This window comes from Drepanopeziza brunnea (assembly GCF_022702325.1).
Source record: "Drepanopeziza brunnea f. sp. 'multigermtubi' strain 214-2 chromosome Unknown ctg1, whole genome shotgun sequence".
NCBI lineage: Eukaryota > Fungi > Ascomycota > Leotiomycetes > Helotiales > Drepanopezizaceae > Drepanopeziza > Drepanopeziza brunnea.
Window position 1 is genome coordinate 5,239,779 of NW_027094064.1, and position 18,563 is coordinate 5,258,341.

The 18,563-nt window shown below is 50.1% G+C and overlaps 6 protein-coding genes across 6 annotated transcripts; 4 read left to right on the top strand and 2 right to left on the bottom strand.

The window, feature by feature from the left end:
• Nucleotides 1–790: 790 nt before the first annotated feature.
• On the top strand, nucleotides 791–3,380 carry L3040_001018 (uncharacterized protein; the record flags this gene model as incomplete). Its single annotated transcript, XM_007297267.2, has 6 exons — nucleotides 791–1,007; nucleotides 1,054–1,094; nucleotides 1,143–1,465; nucleotides 1,564–1,706; nucleotides 2,345–2,450; nucleotides 2,585–3,380. The coding sequence occupies 6 exons, from the start codon at nucleotides 791–793 to the stop codon at nucleotides 3,378–3,380; spliced, it is 1,626 nt and encodes a 541-aa protein (XP_007297329.2).
• Nucleotides 3,381–6,659: 3,279 nt separating this feature from the next.
• Nucleotides 6,660–6,937, top strand: L3040_001019 (uncharacterized protein; the record flags this gene model as incomplete). Its single annotated transcript, XM_007297268.2, has 2 exons — nucleotides 6,660–6,760; nucleotides 6,817–6,937. The coding sequence occupies 2 exons, from the start codon at nucleotides 6,660–6,662 to the stop codon at nucleotides 6,935–6,937; spliced, it is 222 nt and encodes a 73-aa protein (XP_007297330.2).
• A 2,169-nt stretch (nucleotides 6,938–9,106) lies between these two features.
• Nucleotides 9,107–11,236, top strand: L3040_001020 (uncharacterized protein; the record flags this gene model as incomplete). The annotated part of the gene is made up of 2 exons (XM_007297269.1): nucleotides 9,107–10,170; nucleotides 10,222–11,236. The coding sequence occupies 2 exons, from the start codon at nucleotides 9,107–9,109 to the stop codon at nucleotides 11,234–11,236; spliced, it is 2,079 nt and encodes a 692-aa protein (XP_007297331.1).
• Nucleotides 11,237–12,091: 855 nt separating this feature from the next.
• L3040_001021 (40S ribosomal protein eS7) lies at nucleotides 12,092–13,047 on the top strand (the record flags this gene model as incomplete). The annotated part of the gene is made up of 3 exons (XM_007297270.1): nucleotides 12,092–12,247; nucleotides 12,541–12,623; nucleotides 12,681–13,047. 3 exons carry the CDS (start codon nucleotides 12,092–12,094, stop codon nucleotides 13,045–13,047), a joined length of 606 nt encoding a protein of 201 aa, XP_007297332.1.
• A 252-nt stretch (nucleotides 13,048–13,299) lies between these two features.
• Nucleotides 13,300–15,101, bottom strand: L3040_001022 (uncharacterized protein; the record flags this gene model as incomplete). The annotated part of the gene is made up of 2 exons (XM_007297271.2): nucleotides 13,300–14,725; nucleotides 14,797–15,101. The coding sequence occupies 2 exons, from the start codon at nucleotides 15,099–15,101 to the stop codon at nucleotides 13,300–13,302; spliced, it is 1,731 nt and encodes a 576-aa protein (XP_007297333.2).
• Nucleotides 15,102–15,688: 587 nt separating this feature from the next.
• Nucleotides 15,689–17,922, bottom strand: L3040_001023 (uncharacterized protein; the record flags this gene model as incomplete). Its single annotated transcript, XM_066155404.1, has 4 exons — nucleotides 15,689–16,670; nucleotides 16,875–17,158; nucleotides 17,226–17,804; nucleotides 17,860–17,922. 4 exons carry the CDS (start codon nucleotides 17,920–17,922, stop codon nucleotides 15,689–15,691), a joined length of 1,908 nt encoding a protein of 635 aa, XP_066013422.1.
• Nucleotides 17,923–18,563: the final 641 nt, after the last annotated feature.

The window sequence follows — 18,563 nt, forward strand, 5'->3', positions numbered from 1 at the left end:
CGGACAAAACTATCGACAAGGACCCGCATTTCGTTACAATTGATTTGATATTTAGCGAGGCCCCTTTCCTCCCGGCGTCTCCTTCAGCCCTTCGGAACAGAAAATGCTGCGAATCGGGGGGTCAAACGCTTTCAAGTCTCTATTTGGATTCTCTCCTTCAATGTATTGGAGCTTCCCCAGCCTCACTTTCGCCACTTCGAGCCTAGGACAAGCAGGATGCACCCGCAGAGCGCTCCAATATGACAGGAGGCCTGCTCGGGAGGTAAATCAAAGCTCTGTGGGGCTTGGGGCTCATCAATCTGTTCTATCTTTTTATAGAAGCATTGAAAATCAGAATACCAACTCTTCGGGAGGGAGGGTTTGACAAGTTGTCGTCGCTTGCCGAAGAGAATGGTGCCAACCCGTCCTCCGTTGTTTCCATCAAGCCTGGTAACCACATTATCAAGATCGAGCACCTGGGCGTATCCCCAATAAGTCAGGTTAAGCATCACAATGACAGCTAGCCACTGTGTTTCGCCAGCTCTCGATGGTGAGTCCAGGTCGGAACTGCCCCGAAGTCTCAAGTGTGCTGCCACAACTTTTTATCGGACATCAGCGTCGTCCGAAACGAGTTGTAGGTATGATGCAGGCATTTCTATCTATATAAAATCTTCTTCCCACCTCGTTATCCCATTCTGGCGGTCTTTCTTCAACAGCATCCGCTCTCCTCTCCGTCTCATAAGTTGTTGATCGTCAAGCTCAGTAAACGGGAGTCTTATTTGACATCATGTTGAACCTCAAGGTTTTTACTATGGCTTCTGCAGCTCTCACACTCTTTTCCGGCGCCAGTACCAGTGGTCTATATCCCGTCAAACGTACCCAGGGGCCGGCCCAACCCTCTTGCACCGATTTTACTCCATTCAAATATGCTGGCTGTTTCGCAGACAGTGGCAGTCCGCGAACGCTCTTGTACACGGGCCCCAGGAATCAGAACCAGACCGTTCAGGCCTGCGTCGCCTTCTGCAAAGGTACTTTCCAACTCATTGCGAATCGGGCGTTGCTGATTCTCTCCAGGAAACGATTACCAGTACGCCGGCCTGGAATATGGCAAGGAGGTAAGAAATCGATGAAAACAAACATTATGCTTTTCTGACATCGCTTAGTGCTTCTGCGGCGCCTCTGTCAACAATATTCAAGCTACCGAATCAGATTGTGATTTCAGCTGCGGTGGTGACAGTACGGAGGTTTGTGGAGGACTGAAGCATATTAGCATCTATCAAGATCCAACGTTCCCTGTCGCAGATTTCACGACGATTTCGGACTATCAGAAGCTCGGGTGCTACTCTGAAGGATCTATGGGACGCTCGCTCTCTTGGAGACAGTCTCAGGTTAATGCTTCTACAATGACCGTCGAAAGCTGCCTTACTGCATGTAAGACGGGTGGATACTCGTTTGCTGGTCTCGAATTCGCCCAGGAGTGCTACTGGTATGTGCATTGTTACTCTTGTGGCAATATGCAAGTTTGCATATCGCAACCGTCTGTTCCTGACTCAAACATCGACATGAGGCTGACTCTTTGAAAAGTGGTGTTGTTTTGGGCAATGGAACCCTGCCAGTAGATGACAGCAAATGTAATAAGCCTTGCAGGGGAAATCCTTCCGAGACCTGTGGAGGAAGCAGTGTTCTTGATCTCTATGTTGCCAAGGATCTGGAGTCAACCGAGCCTTGTGAGGGAGGATCTTCATCTTTCTCAAGCTCCTTTCCAACGCCAACACCAAGTTCATCAAGCACTAGTAACACTAGCCTTCCTGAAATTACGACCAGCTCGCTATCGTCTTCGTCCAGCTCTTCCAGCTCGCTCAGTAGCTTCGTTCTAACACAACCGACGACCAGCTCATTTTCATCTTTGTCCGACTCGTCGACTAGCTCGACCCTGCCGCAATCTACGACAACATCATCTTCAAGTTCTTCCTTGGATCCGTCATCGGTCAGCCCAACTAGCTCGACTTTTTCTTCAATTGTTTCGATAAGCTCATCAAGCTCCTCAAGCTTTGCATCTACCTCTTCGACGTCTACTTCTGAGACTTCTACTTCTGAGACTTCTACTTCTGAGACTTCTGCTCCTACGACCTCTACTTCTGAGACCTCTAATTCTGAGACGTCTGCTCCTACGACCTTTACCTCTGAGACCTCTACTTTTGTGATCTCTACTTCTACGACCTCTACTTCTACGACCTCTACTTCTGAGTCGTCTACTTCTGCGACGTCTACTTCCGAGACGTCTACTTGTTCGACCTCTAGTAGTTCTCCATATCCAACAAGCTCATCATCCAGCTCTTTCAACACTGTTAGCTCATCGTCTCAGCCCCCTTCTACAAGGCCTACAACTTCTACCTCCTCATCACAATCTTTAACTTCTACGTCGAAGTTTCCGACTACTTATTCTGTTCCGCCTACTGTAACACCCCCTTGTAAGTCCATTCACGACTTCGAGCCCTTACCATACTAAATCTTTGCCTAGCGTCGACTAAAATTACCGCTTCTCTTTGCACAACAACGTAAGTTCCTATCCTCGTCCAGTAGAAGCATATCTAATTAATGACAGTATCACTTCTTCTCCAACCCCAACCTGCGAGTATAGAGTCGGTAAATGGTGCTCAAACCCTCTTCCAGCCTTCTACGATAAGAGCTCGTGCTGGGCTGCATTCTCATCCTGTACTGTCCAAGCCGCTTCATGTTTCTTGAAGGCTGGATTCCCTGCTAGCATGAACTGCTTCCAATTCTCTAGCTGGTGCACATCTGTCGGTTCCTACTGCAGCAACTACTGCCCAGGCATCAGCTGCTCCAAGGATGGCTGCCGATCCAAATATCCTCCGTCTGGACCTGCTCGGCCATCGTCAATAGTCTCCACCTCGGTTTACACCTGCCCAGCTCCCACAGCCAAGCCCAGTACCACGAGTGCTACGCCAACTTTGACCTCCTATATTCCCATCCCGACCAACTCCAACATTTGCGTCCAGCCAAACAACCCCCGGAAAGGATACAGCTCAGACTCTCCAGTCGGAGGTATCGGCCTCCCGTGCCTGACCTGTAACAATATGCTCTCGGGATTCATGGCCGGCTTCCCCTTCAAGCTCTACACATCTGCCAGGTCTGAAGACTGTCCCTCCTACCCTCGCTACGGCAACAACGGCCCAAGCAAAGGATGCCAGGATGCGTGCGACTCCCAGTACAACAGTTGCGTCGACACCTACGCGCAGGGATGCCGGAACAACAAGCGCGGCGACAATTTCGATACTGCGAACACCAAGTGCAAGAATCAGTGGTATGACTGCCACAGCGCAAACGCGAATGTCAACCCAAACAACAGATGCGGCAGTTGGAACTCGGGTTGGTTCTGATCGGTGTTCTTTGAGAACCCTACCTACAGTCAGGTCATATTCATCCCACAATGGGCTTCACGTTTATCAGATTTTAATTCTTAGTGTCTAGTTCCTCCGGAGTATGTACGAGGCTGCGTATGCCCTTCAGGAGAAGGCATGTAATTAGAAACTTTCAGAATGATTCTCGCGCCACAATCCAATATTACCGATTTTTGGCTCTTGCCGTCACAACTTGGTGACATCCACCCCATCGGGCAGCCAGTGATTTATTAGAGACGACGTTGATCGAGCCAAGTAATTAAGCGAGCTAGCCCCTATCTTACGTACCGAGCAGCGAAACCCAGTGAATGGCTGGCTGTAATGTGCACACAGTAAGTGTACTGCGTAGTTGTACCTAGCTCATAGGTATCAGAGTAGGTAATTAGTTCCACAGCAGCCCAGCCAAAAATCCTCACTTACAAAATCGTTCTGGTGTCATCCTCAACTCGGACCAGATCCCCGAAACCCACGTCAACTCTTTCACCCGCCGCATGACGTATCTCCTATCCTCCTCCAGCGGCGATTCACCGGCCTTGAATACAGCCTGTCGTAGAAATACCGGTAGCTGATGGTTTGTCCCTCCCTTGCTGATCAACTGTCTCGCACAGCTCGAGAGACCAGTACGCCACGTGAGCGTGCTCGAGAGCGCGGATCTCTCTTCTGGGGCTTCCCCCAGATAGCATAGGACGGACCTTCTTCCGCTTAGAGATACGGCTTTCCGAGATGGGATGTCATGGACTGGAACCTTACAACGTCCCGTTGTCATGAGCTTCCAGTTGAGTTTTGCCGGGGGGATTTTTTTTAGGGGGGGGGGGGGGGGGGGTAAAGTTTTAAAGAATGCAGAAGGCAGTCCGATGATTGGTCGCACGGTCTAATCTTTTGTTTAGGTGTATGCACCTTCATGGATGAAGGAACAAAAATTTACATACTACTACTACTATTTCTGGAGTCGTAGTAGTAAATGTAAACTAGGATGGTAAGACCTTCCATAGGCATTGTAGACTTGCTAATGGCTTACTTGGGCAGGCCGAAAGTATCCATCCAGTCTTGGATATTAGCGCTGATCTGATAGGTAGAGTATGGGACGCAACAGCCCTTCCTGGCGCTCTTGCAATACAACCCAGTTTGATCTCGGAATGAGAAAAAGGAGCTCGCTAATACAAGCCTGTGATGGCCAGTCCAGACTAGACTCCATAACATTAGATGCTTCCAAGTTGGATCGTGAGTTCGTTCATCTAACCATGGTCGGTAACATGGGAACCGGAGGAAAGCACTTCTTCATTAATACATCCATCCACCCGGGATGGATGGATTAGCAGATGAAGCTGTTAAAAAGCGACATTGGGATCCTCAAATGTGTACTTCGAGAGCGCCAGTTTCCTCGATCCGGCTTTGCTGGACTTAGTAGAGACTACTACATATCGCCCAGCTGCAACCACTTTTGTAGTCGCTAACTGGAGGAGAGAACGGGAAACAGGATACAAGGCAGGCGTTTATCTATCGAGCAAGCAGTATCAGCGAGAATGGCGATTACGAATCGCGAACACGGTGAGTGTGCCAGAAGGGCCTCGGGAAACTGAATTTGCTGGAGTGGCTGAAAAGGAATGAAGGGGAGGTTAAGCGTATATTATCACTACGGTCTCCGGCCTGATCCTGCCTACTCAGGCCGGTGGATTTTCGTGCGAGGAACTTTGCAACACCATGTGTCGTCGGCTTCCAGCATCCATCCATCCATCCATCCATACATACATACCCTCACATACGAACCATCGTGTAGCTGGACCGAGATATACACAGTGCATATGGTATCTCCGTACACAGCGTTAGGCCTACACCTGGCAGGACTTGCTATACCGTAGTCGAAGCACAAGTACCTAGCCTGGGTACTGACCATGAGCCTTACTGCTCCAGGACACATCAGTGACGAATTTGACCATTCATATCTCAACGTGCATTATCTAGGAAAGAGAGAGCTGCTCGACTTCCGTAGAGATCATCCACATGACCGAGTAACCGGCTGCTGTTCAACATGAGATGGTCCCTTCCTTAGCCCTTGGCAATGCCACAGCTGGGTTCTCAGATTCATTCTCTGGGATGCGAGGAGCTTCTGTTCATCTCTGGTAGAATATGCTTGTCACAGTCACCCAAGGGCTCTTCGAGCTTTAGGTCTAGGTACGGCGATCCAGCTAGGATATCTTTTTCTCCAAGCTTGTTGTCGAAAGGGGGCAGATCTCGCTTGCCATGATTCTCATTATTTGCACGGGGTTTGTCGACCACTTCTAACAGAGAGAGAGAGCGAATATCTGCCGCCTGTTGAATATTCTGGTGCTCCAACCCGCAAAACATGAACTCGGGAAACGATTTCAATTCGGACCCGAGCTAGCTACGTACGTCGAGCAGCTGCCGTATTACGGAGGACTGAACATCGGCACCGACTTCGGTCTAAGCAACTCGCTATGTCCCATGATCGAAATTCCGAACCACGGCAAAGCTAGTAGCAGGCTCTCGTACTGGATAAGCGCGAATCGCGTTCTTCTTCATCATTTCGAAGTGGTTCAAGCGGACTGAGCAAGGCGCTCGCTTGCATTGCCGGCGTATAAAGGAGACCCAATTAGCCGACTTATCTCCAAGGAGTACCCCGTCAAAGAGGTTGATCAGCTGAGTATGATTATCCTGCCCTGAACATATACTGTTCAGGCGAGAGGAGGGTGTGGTGGCTGGCGAGATCAATCCGTCGTGGGAGAGCCAACAAAACACCCTGACCCAAGTCCGAGATTGGGTCGATTCTATCCACGAGTCAGAGAACAGATTAGACAGCCGCACTCAGCCAGCTTCGCCTCCGCGTGGCCGAAGGTTCGGCTTGACCCGTCGCGGACAATTCTGACTCGTTCCTCGTGGCACGCACGCGAATGACTTGGTTTATATCTGAGGCTAGTTTTAATTTGGGAGAACGTTGGCGACCATCACGTTCGTGGCGTCGAATAACCACCTTCTAGACCATTTTAAGTAAGATTGTCTTAAGTCAAATTGAAACGATCTCACACGAGGAGCTTTTGTTGTTAGGGTGATTTCGAGGTTAATGGTAACCTAGTCTCGCCAAACTAGTTGGCTCAGACCGGTCCAGACCACGAGGCTTGATATCTGATTTCCCCTCAACCCACCCCTCCTCCCACAATAATTCGAATGCGGAGCCGAAGACACACAGTTACTGAAAGAAACATGAACCACAAAAGCGTCAATTAAATCTTGTAACATGAGATGCAAGGACCAGACGACCTCAAACGCATGATTTCGGCCGACAAAGACTTGCAGAAAGCGGCAGAACAATCGTCTCAAATCGAGTACATGGTAAAAGCTTGGTAGGTCGGACCAGACCAGAAAATGCGTACCTGACAATGCGTGTCCATCTGGGAAGGCTCCAAGAACACTACAGCATCGCCATGAAGGTCAGGCGACGAAAAGCGGCTCGCTTGCGGCAACGGCAACGGCAACAAAGACAGCTGAACATTCCAGATAAGGACAGGCTGGATAGGTAGAGCTGCAACAACCTACCTTGCGAGAAAGAAACCGATCCATAATAGATAGGCCTTGACAGAAAGGATTCAAAAGGCTTTTTGCGAACCAAGCTTAGGAGGGTGCAAGGTCCACTCTCAGGCTATTGACCCTCGAACGCTCCACTTCTCAAGCAACAGCTTTGACGGGCGCTCGGTCGTACGAAATTCCGCCTTGTTGGGAAAAATGCTGTTTCTTTGACGTTGTAGCTTTGGCAGACAGGACGCGGGGAAGGTGATGCGGAGACTTAGAATGTTTTTGGGGTCATTAGAGGCGGTATAGCAGAGTCTTGCTCGGCTGGTCTTCCTTGGCGGGTGGTTGGTTGACTTGTCAATTGGGCAAACGCCAACACTCTCTTCAATTGAGGACCGAAGGAGAACAGGACGACCAGACCTCTTGCTTGATGTGTGATTTCCTGGTCAATTCAATATCCCATGTCCTAGTAGATGACTGATATACTACTACCTACTACGTACTTTGCACTGTGCCCTTTGAACCCTCTTTGTCTAATAGCCGAGGCGATGCAAGCACAGACGGACACGGACGGCATCAAAGAGTCTAAGATGTAATATCATCAAGTATTATAAGGTTAAAGACAGCGTTCTCGACCACTGCAGGTTGTTCGACATCTACAAATTCACACGTCAAAGTACCTTCTTACATGCATTCGGATGCAAGGACATAGGGAAATGGCCACCCGTAGACTGGATCTCGACCTCTGTGCGGTCCGAGAGATTCAAGGTCGAATTTGCCGCTGACTACCCATCATTTGGCTTTCTTCGCAGCTGCTCATGCTCGTCCTCGGTGGTATCCAGGGTGACTCTAGCCAGAGACAGCATTCTCATCGTCGCACCGACATAGACAAAGCCGACATTTCCCCAGTTCAACGGCTTCCACTTCAACGCATTTCAATGTATGTCCGCACCCAAACCGCGAACACTGTGCAGCCATCCGAAGTCTCTCTTAGCAACAGCGCAAACAGCTTCGTTCCGCAGACCCAAAGATCGGATGTAGAACGTAGGACGAGGGCTTCGTTGATGGCGAGGAGGAGGTAGAGGGTTTGTTTTGCGAGTTGTGAGAGGAAGATGGAGGTAAAGAGCGGTATAGTGCTCTCTCAAGAATAGGTACACACGATGTGGCTGATTACAGAGTAAGCGATACCCCAAACATCGATGCACGTAGTACGTAGTATAACGATAAATTAATTGTTCCTATTTTTATTGTTCCTTACAACCAATACTCAACCGGCCGTTTTGACATGAAACGCCTGACCCCTGAAGCCGTTCCTGGATCGTCAGCTGGGATCGTGAAGATTTTCATTTGGGATTCATGCATGCACAGGAGCAGAGTCCGCACCGTATAGAACGTACTCTGAACTCCCCAATGCGCTGAAGATACGCATGTCTTGGATAGGTACAGTAATAAAACCGGTAAATGTAGGTTATCAAAAACTTACTCGTGCGCTGGTTGTGCCGAGAAGAGAAGATGCGGTGAGAATACGGCGATTCAAGCACGTACAGTAGTAAGAAAGGTAAAGAGAGACTATTTACTACGGAGGTCGGTAGTAGTAGCTAGTAGTAGGTAGTTGTAAGTAGTTGGAAGTAGCTGTAAGTAGTTGGAAGTAGTTGGAACAGGTAGTTGTAGAAGATCAGACCGTCTCGCCTCGGTCCGGGGATGCGGCCTAGCAAGGATGGTTCGGAGAACGGAGAAGCCCCACTGCCCCGCTACAACCCCCACTAGGCTCACCCTGTCCCTTCCCCCCCTGTCCCCTGTCTTACCCATCCCTTCGCATAATAAACATCGAGACGATCTCTCTTTACTCTCGACCCCCTTCGCGCATATACACCCACCACCTACCCACCTACCCAACCACACTCATTCTCTCATGAACACCCAAACCCACATTCCTTTACCATGTCCTGCTATTAACGACGACGACGCTGACGACTCTGAACGACACAATCAACGGCCTCACAAAACATCTCTGCTACCTACCTACCTACCTACCTACCTACCTACCTACCTACCTACCCACCTCCCCATTCATACAGGACACCACGACCGACCGATCCAAGCCTCCTTCCTCCTATGCACCCGTCTGCTGCACCTTTCATCCTTGATCTGGGCCCCGAGAACCACAGCTCGCCCCCACAATGAGCCGCAGCCGCCGTTCCTACTACGAAGACTGGTACTCGAGCCAGGAATTCCACACCTCTGTCAGTCCTTCCGCCACGCCATACGAAACTTCTAGCAATGGGAGTACAAACAGCTCTAGGCCGCTACCCTCTAGGAAACGGTTACAGACGCTACCTCTGACAGGGCAAGACTTGGAAGGGCCCGGACGCATAAACACCACGCTCGGCAGTAGCAAAAATACTTCGGTGCAGGACCACGGGAGAAGACTCGGGGGAGGGATCATTGAGCTGCTCCGTAAAGCATCGATTTCGGTCAAAACCCGCCAGCGGCGGCACTCGCATGTGGCACCACTGCAGGAAGTTCCTCAGAACGAGAGCCCGTGGCGACGGTTAAAGACGGCCACGAGTTTCAATAGACATTCGAAAGTCTTCTTGGGAACTCAAACTCGCGCATCCGAAAATTCGATAGTTTTGTCTCGACGTTCAGTTGGCAATCTAGAGAATATGTTACCGATCCCTGGGAATGGAAATGAGCCTCCTCGGATACCTCGTCATTCCGGAGGAGAGTCGGCCAAGATCGCGGCGAGAATACATAACGACCTCGAACTGAGCAGACATCGCCTTTCTCCTTTCGATGCATTGGGAGATCGTGAAAGTGGCATTGAAATGGCAATTACACAGTTTGAGGAAGACGCTCAGCAAAACATCCCAAAAATAAATTCTATGGTCGGCGTTGACTTCATCAAATATCTACCAAGAGAAATAGCATTCCAAATACTAGCCCTCTTGGACTCGAACGACCTTTTTGCTGTACTCAGAGTCTCCAAAGAATGGAATTCCTTAGCTCTTGAGAAATCTGTTTGGCGACAAATTTTCCTTAGAGACCAGACTCGATCTTTTGCAACTGGCAAGCCGATACCCCAAGGGAAGGGTCTCGGGTTACCGGCCCATAATCCTGCTGACGATTGGAAAGACATGTATCGAGTCAGACAACAACTTAGTACCAATTGGAAGAATGGAAAGTGCGATACATTCTACCTCAACGGACATGGAGATAGCATCTACTGTGTCCAATTTGATGAGTAGGTGTTGAATCCTCTTTCAGAGGCAGTTAACTGATGCATGTCGTTTAGGAACAAGATAATCACAGGCTCACGGGATAAGACTATCCGCATATGGGACATGAGAACTCTCGCCTGCACCCTCGTCATCGGACCCCCAGACGTTATCAATGATCCAAGCCTGAGGGTTGATGACAACAACCATGCAGTCCATTACGCGACATGGCCGAATCCCGATAATTCAGGGCAATTTATACGAGGCCATGACAGTCATCCAGCGATCATATCGTATCCCATGTGCCACATTCAGTCCATCTTGTGTCTCCAGTACGACGAGGAAATCCTTGTGACAGGATCTTCAGATAGTACAGTTATCATCCACGATATGAAGAGTCAGATGAAAGCGGAGTGTAATTTTCAGCCGTTAAGACCAATCAGGAAGCTCCAGTACCACACAGCAGCAGTCCTCGACCTGACTTTTGATGAGCGGTACATCGTCACTTGCTCCAAGGACCTCACTATCTGTGTCTCGGACCGGGTGACAGGAAGCTGTCTCAAACAACTTTCAGGGCATTCAGGGCCAGTAAACGCAGTTCAATTGCGAGGAAACACGATTGTTAGCTGCAGCGGAGATTTCCTCGTCAAGATGTGGGACATAACCAATTTCTCCATCATCCAAGATCTCAGAGCACATACCAAAGGTTTGGCTTGCAGCCAGTTCTCCGAAGACTCCAAGTACATCGCTTCTGCAGGAAACGACAAGAGCATCCGTATCTGGAACGCCAATACCTACGACTGCATCCACAACATTGAGAACGCTCATGCAGCCTTGGTCCGGTCTCTACACATCGATTCCATCAGCGGTAGACTGATCTCGGGAAGCTATGATTCGAGCATCAAGGTCTTCGATATGGCAACCGGACAAGAGGTCGTATTTTTCCCCGAGTGGCATGCGAGCTGGGTCCTGGGGGCCAAGTCAGACTACCGACACATTGTCAGCACAGGACAAGAACCGAAGATCATGATCCAGGATTTCGGTAGGGGTATCGAAGGCATTGACCGATTGCGAAGTTTGGGGCCTCAGTGAAACACATCGCATAGGTGTACAACCCTGGAGTCTGAGCATGGATTTACAATTACTATGATATGGATGTTGAAGCATTTGCACGGCTTGCCATGAATTCAGGACAAACAACATACCCATATGTTCTCTAGGAGGGTAGAGACAATTGGCAACGTAGCTAGGTGTTGTCAAGCATGAATTGCAATAGGGCGGCATTGGGTTTCGTCATGCATGGCTATGCAGACCGGTCATAATATTAATTAGAAAAGCAGACTGGTAGAACATTGGGTCTCGTGGCCTGGTGAGGAAAACCATACTTAATAATTAACAAAGCGTAACAATGCCTCACCTCCGCTACGTGCATGGGTAAATAAACAATCGAGGCGAAAATGGTGGGCCACCTCGCAATGAAAGGACCTGCGGAAATCACTGTTAAGAAAGCGTCGTCGAGGCGAATAGCCAATATCGAGGAGGAACATCCCGAGCATTAAGATCTCGCGACGATGCCTGCGAGCAAATTAATCGACCATGAAATTGCATCGAAACTCAGAACAAGATGCACCGGGAGAATCGCTTCGCAGGAGAAGACTTGATAGCTCCGTATGGTTGTTGATGTTACTATGCTGATAGTTTAGTCGATGCATCTTGAAATATATCCAATCTCGAGTGTATCATAATTTTTTACAATATCAGATATTTTGCAGATTTAAGACTGCTTGCTTGTTTCGACGAGTTGTTGGACAGGAGAAAAGAAAGCAGTCGAGAGAGAACCTCGCTTAACCCTAGCCCCGCGCTAACCTAGCGTCCATATCCCACACAATACCATAAACCAAATTTTCCTTCGTTAACAACCCATTCCAATTTCACGACAACCCAACCATGAGTTCCATCAACAAGATCGCGGCGAACAGCGCATCGCGCGCAAAGCCTTCTGAGCTTGAGACTCAGATCGCCACCGCTCTCTACGACCTCGAGACAGGTACCCCGGACCTCAAGGCAGCTCTCCGTCCTCTCCAGATCGTCTCTGCCAAAGAGGTAAGCTATTAACAATTCCTGCAGCCAAACAGATTCCCAGCTTTTCTACGATCGAAACGACGACGCGGGCGCCGCTGGCAGACATACATACATGCGGTAATGCCAAACATACTTGAGATACAGAATGGATGGGGTACCTACAATGCGTTGTGCTATGGTTGTCGGCGAGCTGCTCTGTCTCTCTCTCACGAGGGATGGCAGAGAGTCACCCAAGTTGTGGAATCGGAGTCGGACGGGCTGCGGACCATTGTTTCATAACATGGAGATCGCACGCTGACTTTGATCTTTAACAGGTTGAAGTTGGCCACGGCAAGAAGGCTATTGTCATCTTTGTCCCCGTCCCATCCCTCCTGGGCTTCCACCGCGTGCAGCAACGGTACGTCCTTCCCCCTCTTCTCCGTGGGCCATTGACCAGAAACACTGACAAGCCCAGTCTCACCCGTGAGCTCGAGAAGAAGTTTTCCGATCGCCACGTCCTGTTCCTCGCCTCGCGCCGCATCCTCCCCCGCCCCAAGCGCTCCAACCGCTCGCGCACCTCGCAGACACAGAAGCGTCCTCGCTCCCGAACTCTGACCGCCGTTCACGATGCCATTCTCACCGACCTCGTGTTCCCTGTTGAAATCACCGCTAAGCGCGTCCGCACCAAGGAAGATGGCAGCAAGGTCCTGAAGGTCGTCCTCGACGAGAAGGAGAAGGGAGGCGTTGATCACAGACTCGACACCTACTCCGAGGTCTACAGAAAATTGACCGGACGCAGCGTGGGTTTCGAGTTCCCGCAGTCTGGCCCAACTGAGTACTAGGTGTGTGCTCCGGGAGGAATAGGAACCGTGTTGTGGGTTCGAGGGTAGAAAAAGTCCTGAAGTGACATGGGATGCGTTTGCTCTGGTTGGGAGGCGTAGCTAGGCTTTTCGATGAACAGGCTTGCGGAAATTCAAGGCTTGCTTGCCACTACCAAATTCGAACCTTTACAACATTGTGCATAACTTACGGGTGCAGAAACTGATCGATGTAGAAACAGCAAATGGGTATATTGCGCCAGACCATACATCTAGCTAATTTTTGTCGACCTTCCCAACCCCAAGCACACACCAATAAGCCAGTTCCCTCTTCTCTCTCGCATCCTTGTCCTTACCCAGTCCTGCGCCCTCCTCGTGGGCAGCATCAGTCTCGTATTCGACCCTCACAAATACCGGAATCTCCACAACATCCTCATCCTCCCTCAGCAGGCCATCATCGTCCTCAATCTCCTCATTTTTCGGGGATTTCGGGCCCTCGAGACGTAGCGACGCAGGCACAACTTCCAAAACAACACTTGTCCAGTTCCTTCCTCGCTCCCAGACCTTGCCGGCTTCGGCTTGGTGCTGCCCCTCGCTGGCTTCGGCTTTCGTGCGCCGTTTCTCCCCGGCGGAGTTCCTGTTACCGCCTTCGCGCAGGGCCTCTTCCCAGGCATCCGTATTGGCGCCGACTTCGAATTGCGGACACAGGACAGTGACTTTGGTGCCGAAGCGACCGGGCGTCTTTGCTGGTGTGGCTAATGTAATCTTCACCCTGTCGAAGAGCGGATTCTTGAATGTGAGGAGGAATTGGACCGGTCTGAGGGGCGTGAGGGTTGTGGCGTGTGTTGTCTGCAGGGGCCTGATGTTGATGGTGGGCATGTAGTTCAGAGCCACAAGGCGGATTCGGAAGCGCGTGGTTTGGATCTTGGATTCGGGTTTAGACAGGATGTGGCGGCAGGTTTTGCAGCGCTTGGAACGCTTGGTGCGGAGTAGATAGGCAATCGGGCGCAGGTCTGTGAGAAGCTGGGCGTCGTTGTTGGGCAGCTCTCTTCTCTGGGCGAATGTCGATGTGCTGTGCCAGCCTTCAGCATGTAGCTTTGCAATAGCCTCTTCATCCAACGTCGACGTGAGCTGGAGTCCCTCCACAGCATCCCGCGCCTCCCTCATAGTCCCGACTTTCCTCTTGGACTTTGTATCTACCACACTTCCACCAGTGTACATGCCCATGATCCTCGTCAGCGTCCCAGGAGAGCCATACCCGTAATCCCCCATAACTCCCAACGGGGTCCCCGGACTCGAGTCCGCAATCTGCTTCGAGTAGAATGCCTTCAGATTCGAGAACTGACTCGCCGCATCCAGCCTCTCATTGGGATCCAGTGGCCGAGTCGTCTCTTGCTCAGGACTGTCATCCGAAGTAGGCAAAGCCGAGAACTCCCTCTTCTCGCGATCCTTGCGTCGCTCCTTCGCCGTCACCATTGGCTCCCCGCCGTTTTTGATCTTCGCGAGCTGGGCGAAGATCCCGTTCGGCTTGTCGAATTTTATGCCTATCTCCTGGGAGCTCCAGGTGCAGTGTGCGCAGTTGAGAACGAAGGGGCCGTTTTGAGAGGCGTGGTCGGCGCCGAGGCCTTCGGGTGGTGGTTCGACGCTGCTGACTGACAGAGGAGATACGCAGATAGGGCATTGGAAGCAGCTGCGAGTGCATCTGTATGTATTATCATTAGCTGCCTGTACAAAACTGTATGGGTTGGCATGAAAGAGGGGGTGGGAATGTACCGATTTCCCTCGCTCTTCACAGTACTGCTCGGCACCTCGAATAGACAGTTCGGGCAGAAGAACGTCACGATCTCGTCGAGCACACATCGGGGACATCTTATCTGATGGCAGTCTTCGCAGTAGAGCAAGTGTTCGAGGGGGTATAGGCTGTAGTTTGCGCGGGGGGCTCGCGGGTCGAATGTTCGGTCGTCGTCCTCGGAGTCTTCTTCTTCTGACTTAGGGCTTTCTGGTCCTAAATTACGGGTTGGTACCGAGTTGTCTGTGCAAGGACACTGGAAATAGGTGTAGGGTGCGAAGGAAGACATTGTTGGGGATAAAGCATTGGCGGTAAAGTTGAGTTTTGCGAGAGGGTGTGGAGGGAGACGCGTTGAAGACAAGGGGCTCGACGTGTTTCGGAAACTTTACTGACATGTGTTTCTCAAATGCCACAGAATCTTCCAACTGGATAAGTAAGTACTCGGTTTTGATATCGAGTTGCTAAGGTACTTGTTACAATCACCTATAATTTGATGTTATGCAAAAGCAGACCTGCAATGCACATCGCAGTATCATAATCCTATTTACTGCACGACACTTGATTATGCAGCTCTATTCACAATCCATTAAAGTATTTCAGCGACGACTCATACATTATTATAGTCACACGATTTTCAAAACCAGTTAATAAAACAGCGCTATCCGCTAATTCTACTAGTGAATCCAGTATCAAAGGGCGTAATCATGGGTATCGTCAAAATCAACCCCCACCCCCTCCCACTCCCGTGTATCGTCGACAGTTCTTCGTGCGACAAGAGTCTTCGAAGCGGCTCCCACGAATGCACGTAATTAACCAACTCATCATTTACCTTTTCAAACTTGATCCTTTCCCGCAAGTCAACCTCACCGGAAAAATTTATACAAAAAACTCGCTGTTCTTCAACTTCAGGGGACTGGGCTGCAGCAAATCTTCGTCGTATATGCTACTCAGCCTCCTCAACAAACCCAGAACACTGATCGGAGTGTCAAGGAAGTTCTTGATCGACTTCCTCGAGATCCCGATGTTAGGATCTGAGCCTCGAAGACTGTTAGATGGACTTGTCCCCGGGCTGTCGTTAGCGCATCTAGAATCGTTCGACCATCGTGAAAAGGTATCGTTCTCGGACGAGTATCCTGATTCAGAGGAGTTCTTGCGGCGGTGCTCTTCCGAAACGTTAGCTGCGCGCGCAGCATTGATACTCACGCTACTCGTGTGTGTACTGGCGAGAGTGTTGTTACCGTATACATGAACGAGTGTTTCGTGGTACAAAGCTCGTTGGGGATTAGTAGGATAGAGCTCTGGCATGTTTCCTAGCGTGCTGAGTGCTGTTTGGATAGTACCCTTGCTTGACGAGCTCATAGGGGAGGAGCAGGCGCTGTTCTGTCTAGCGTGTGTGATGGCGAAGCAGTCAATATCAGGCTTGACTTCTGATAGAGTGGGTGCAATGCGCTCAGTCGGAGACTGCTTTATTACAGCCTTAAAGTCTACCTTCGTCTGGATGGCCTGTGAACGGAAAGATGCCTCATGAGGATGCACCTTCCATGGTGGGCATCCTGCAGTGATCACACAGATGTTGTAAGGCACGTTGTGCGTATCGCGGACCTCTCTAGGCGCGAGTGTTGCAGACAGAAGAGTCTGCAAGATGGAGTAGATCAGAATCCAGCGGACTTTCCGTGCATCTGTTTGAGAAAGCTTCTCGTTCCTGTCTCCTTTCGTAGGGTAGAAAACACAATGTTCTTCGAAACCCTTATAGGCTCGGACGAGCGTGCAATCGAGAACAGCTTGATCTTGTCCGTTAGTGGCTATGACGAGATGGGCAAGTGTGACAAGTCTCGGATTAGACTTCATCTTGTCTCCCCTGGCAGCGATGGTGTAACGTCTTTTCAGTGGAGGGCCTGATTTGTCTCCCGATTTGGGAAGGAGAGGCAATGGATAGTCTAGCGGCTGATACTTATTGCGCTGGTCAAAAGCTTGAACACTCTGTAGCACACAGACCCCTCCTCGTTGAATAAGCGTAATAGAGTCTGCAGGTCTCCGTGACTTATCTACGAGATATTCGTACAAATTTTGGAATTCGGTGCACATCTGAGCATAGATGTGTTTTGGAAAGGAAGTCCGACCATATTCGCAGGCCGGAGGATAGCATCCCAACTTTTCTTTGTGGTAAGAATGGAGAAAGGATCTGAATTTATTGAGATGGGCTCGAGCAGCAGAGGAGAATCCCAGATGGGCATCGGACAACTCATCCCAAAGGAAAGAGCTGAGTCTTGTTCCGTATTGGTCAAGCCGGGCGTCCATTTCGAAACGGGATCGGGTGATAAGGGCACGTGTCTTTCTGGCCATGAACTTGAGACGATCCAGGTCAGCAAGTCTTCTTTTCAAGGAGTATCGGAGGAGACTTGTTCTAGCACACCTCAAATCCAGGACTGATAATCAGTTTCTCATGCATGCCAGCGCAGTGCGCAAAAGCATCTAACCACAAGTCCCTGAGCCTAAACTGCTCAGCGAGATAGATGACTCCAAGAGCATGGTCGGGCGTGTTGCGCATATCTGAGTAGCCCTCTTCGTTCATGTAGTCGATTATGCCCTGTGTATTGTCTTCTCCTGTAGACCTGAATTGGTTCATGCTGTTCAAGAGTCCAACAAGAGCTCCACCGAGGTGGACCCCAACCAAAAACCTTCGAAAGATCCAAGCGAAGAAATTGCGTGTCGCAGTGTGGTACAGGAAAGCCTCTTCACGGTCGACATATGGAGGAGCTGGAATATAAAGCTCGTATACCCTGTCTCTGTCTTGGTTGGAACATATGACATTGCTTGTCTTGGAGCTTGGTGACCCTTGTAGAGTGCCTGCCAGAAAACGGTCGAGCAAAGGCTGACACTTTGCTTGGAGAAGAGCATCCATTGGGATCTTAAAAGCCGGGCCTCTCCTCGATTGACCCCTTTCGTATAGGTAAACGAGACAGTTCCCATCTTCGTACCATAAGTCAGGATCCTGGACCTGTGAATCAGTCACCAGCTTCGCGGGATTGCCATGCTGAGAAACTCACCCTTCTCAAACCATCCCAATCAGTTGATCGTCCCGCAGCACCATCCCATTTTCTTAAATTCATCTCTATTGATGGCTCTCCAAGTGCATGTGTGGTTGTCAAATTTCTTTCTAATATCTCGCAGGTATTCTCTTATAAGATGTAAAGTCCTTGGACCTGGCACATTTAGAACTCGCAGTCCGGTTCTTTGGAGTTCGACGTAATGAGGTAATTTTAGATTTTGGGATTGCCGTCGATAGTTCCAAGGAAATTCAAATCTTCAAATTGACGGGCAGATAGTATCTCTCGGTCGAGCGCCACTTTCGATAGAGTTTGTGCGTCGGTACGATGTCAAGGCGAGCTGCCAGGTGTCGATCTGGGGTCCTAGCGAGCTGGGGGATCGTTCGGCCAATACAACTTTAAAAATCGGGATTAGTTCTGAGGTTGAAGGAAGCCGTATAAGTTAAAGTGTGGAGCGAGTGAGGGTTTGGAGCTCATATAGTAGTACAACATACAACTATAAACATGTGCGGAAATGTCTCGGTCTGGTACTAAGCCGTCACGACAACACCCTGCGATCCAGCTATCGATAGCAGGAATGTGCAGCTGGTTTACAAGGGGTTAAAAACACGCACACTACAGCTAGACCTCTCTCAGGGTCCGATGGTCCGGTTCCAAGAAGCGGTGGCTTGAGCTGAAATTAGCAGCCAGAACCCCCACCTCGA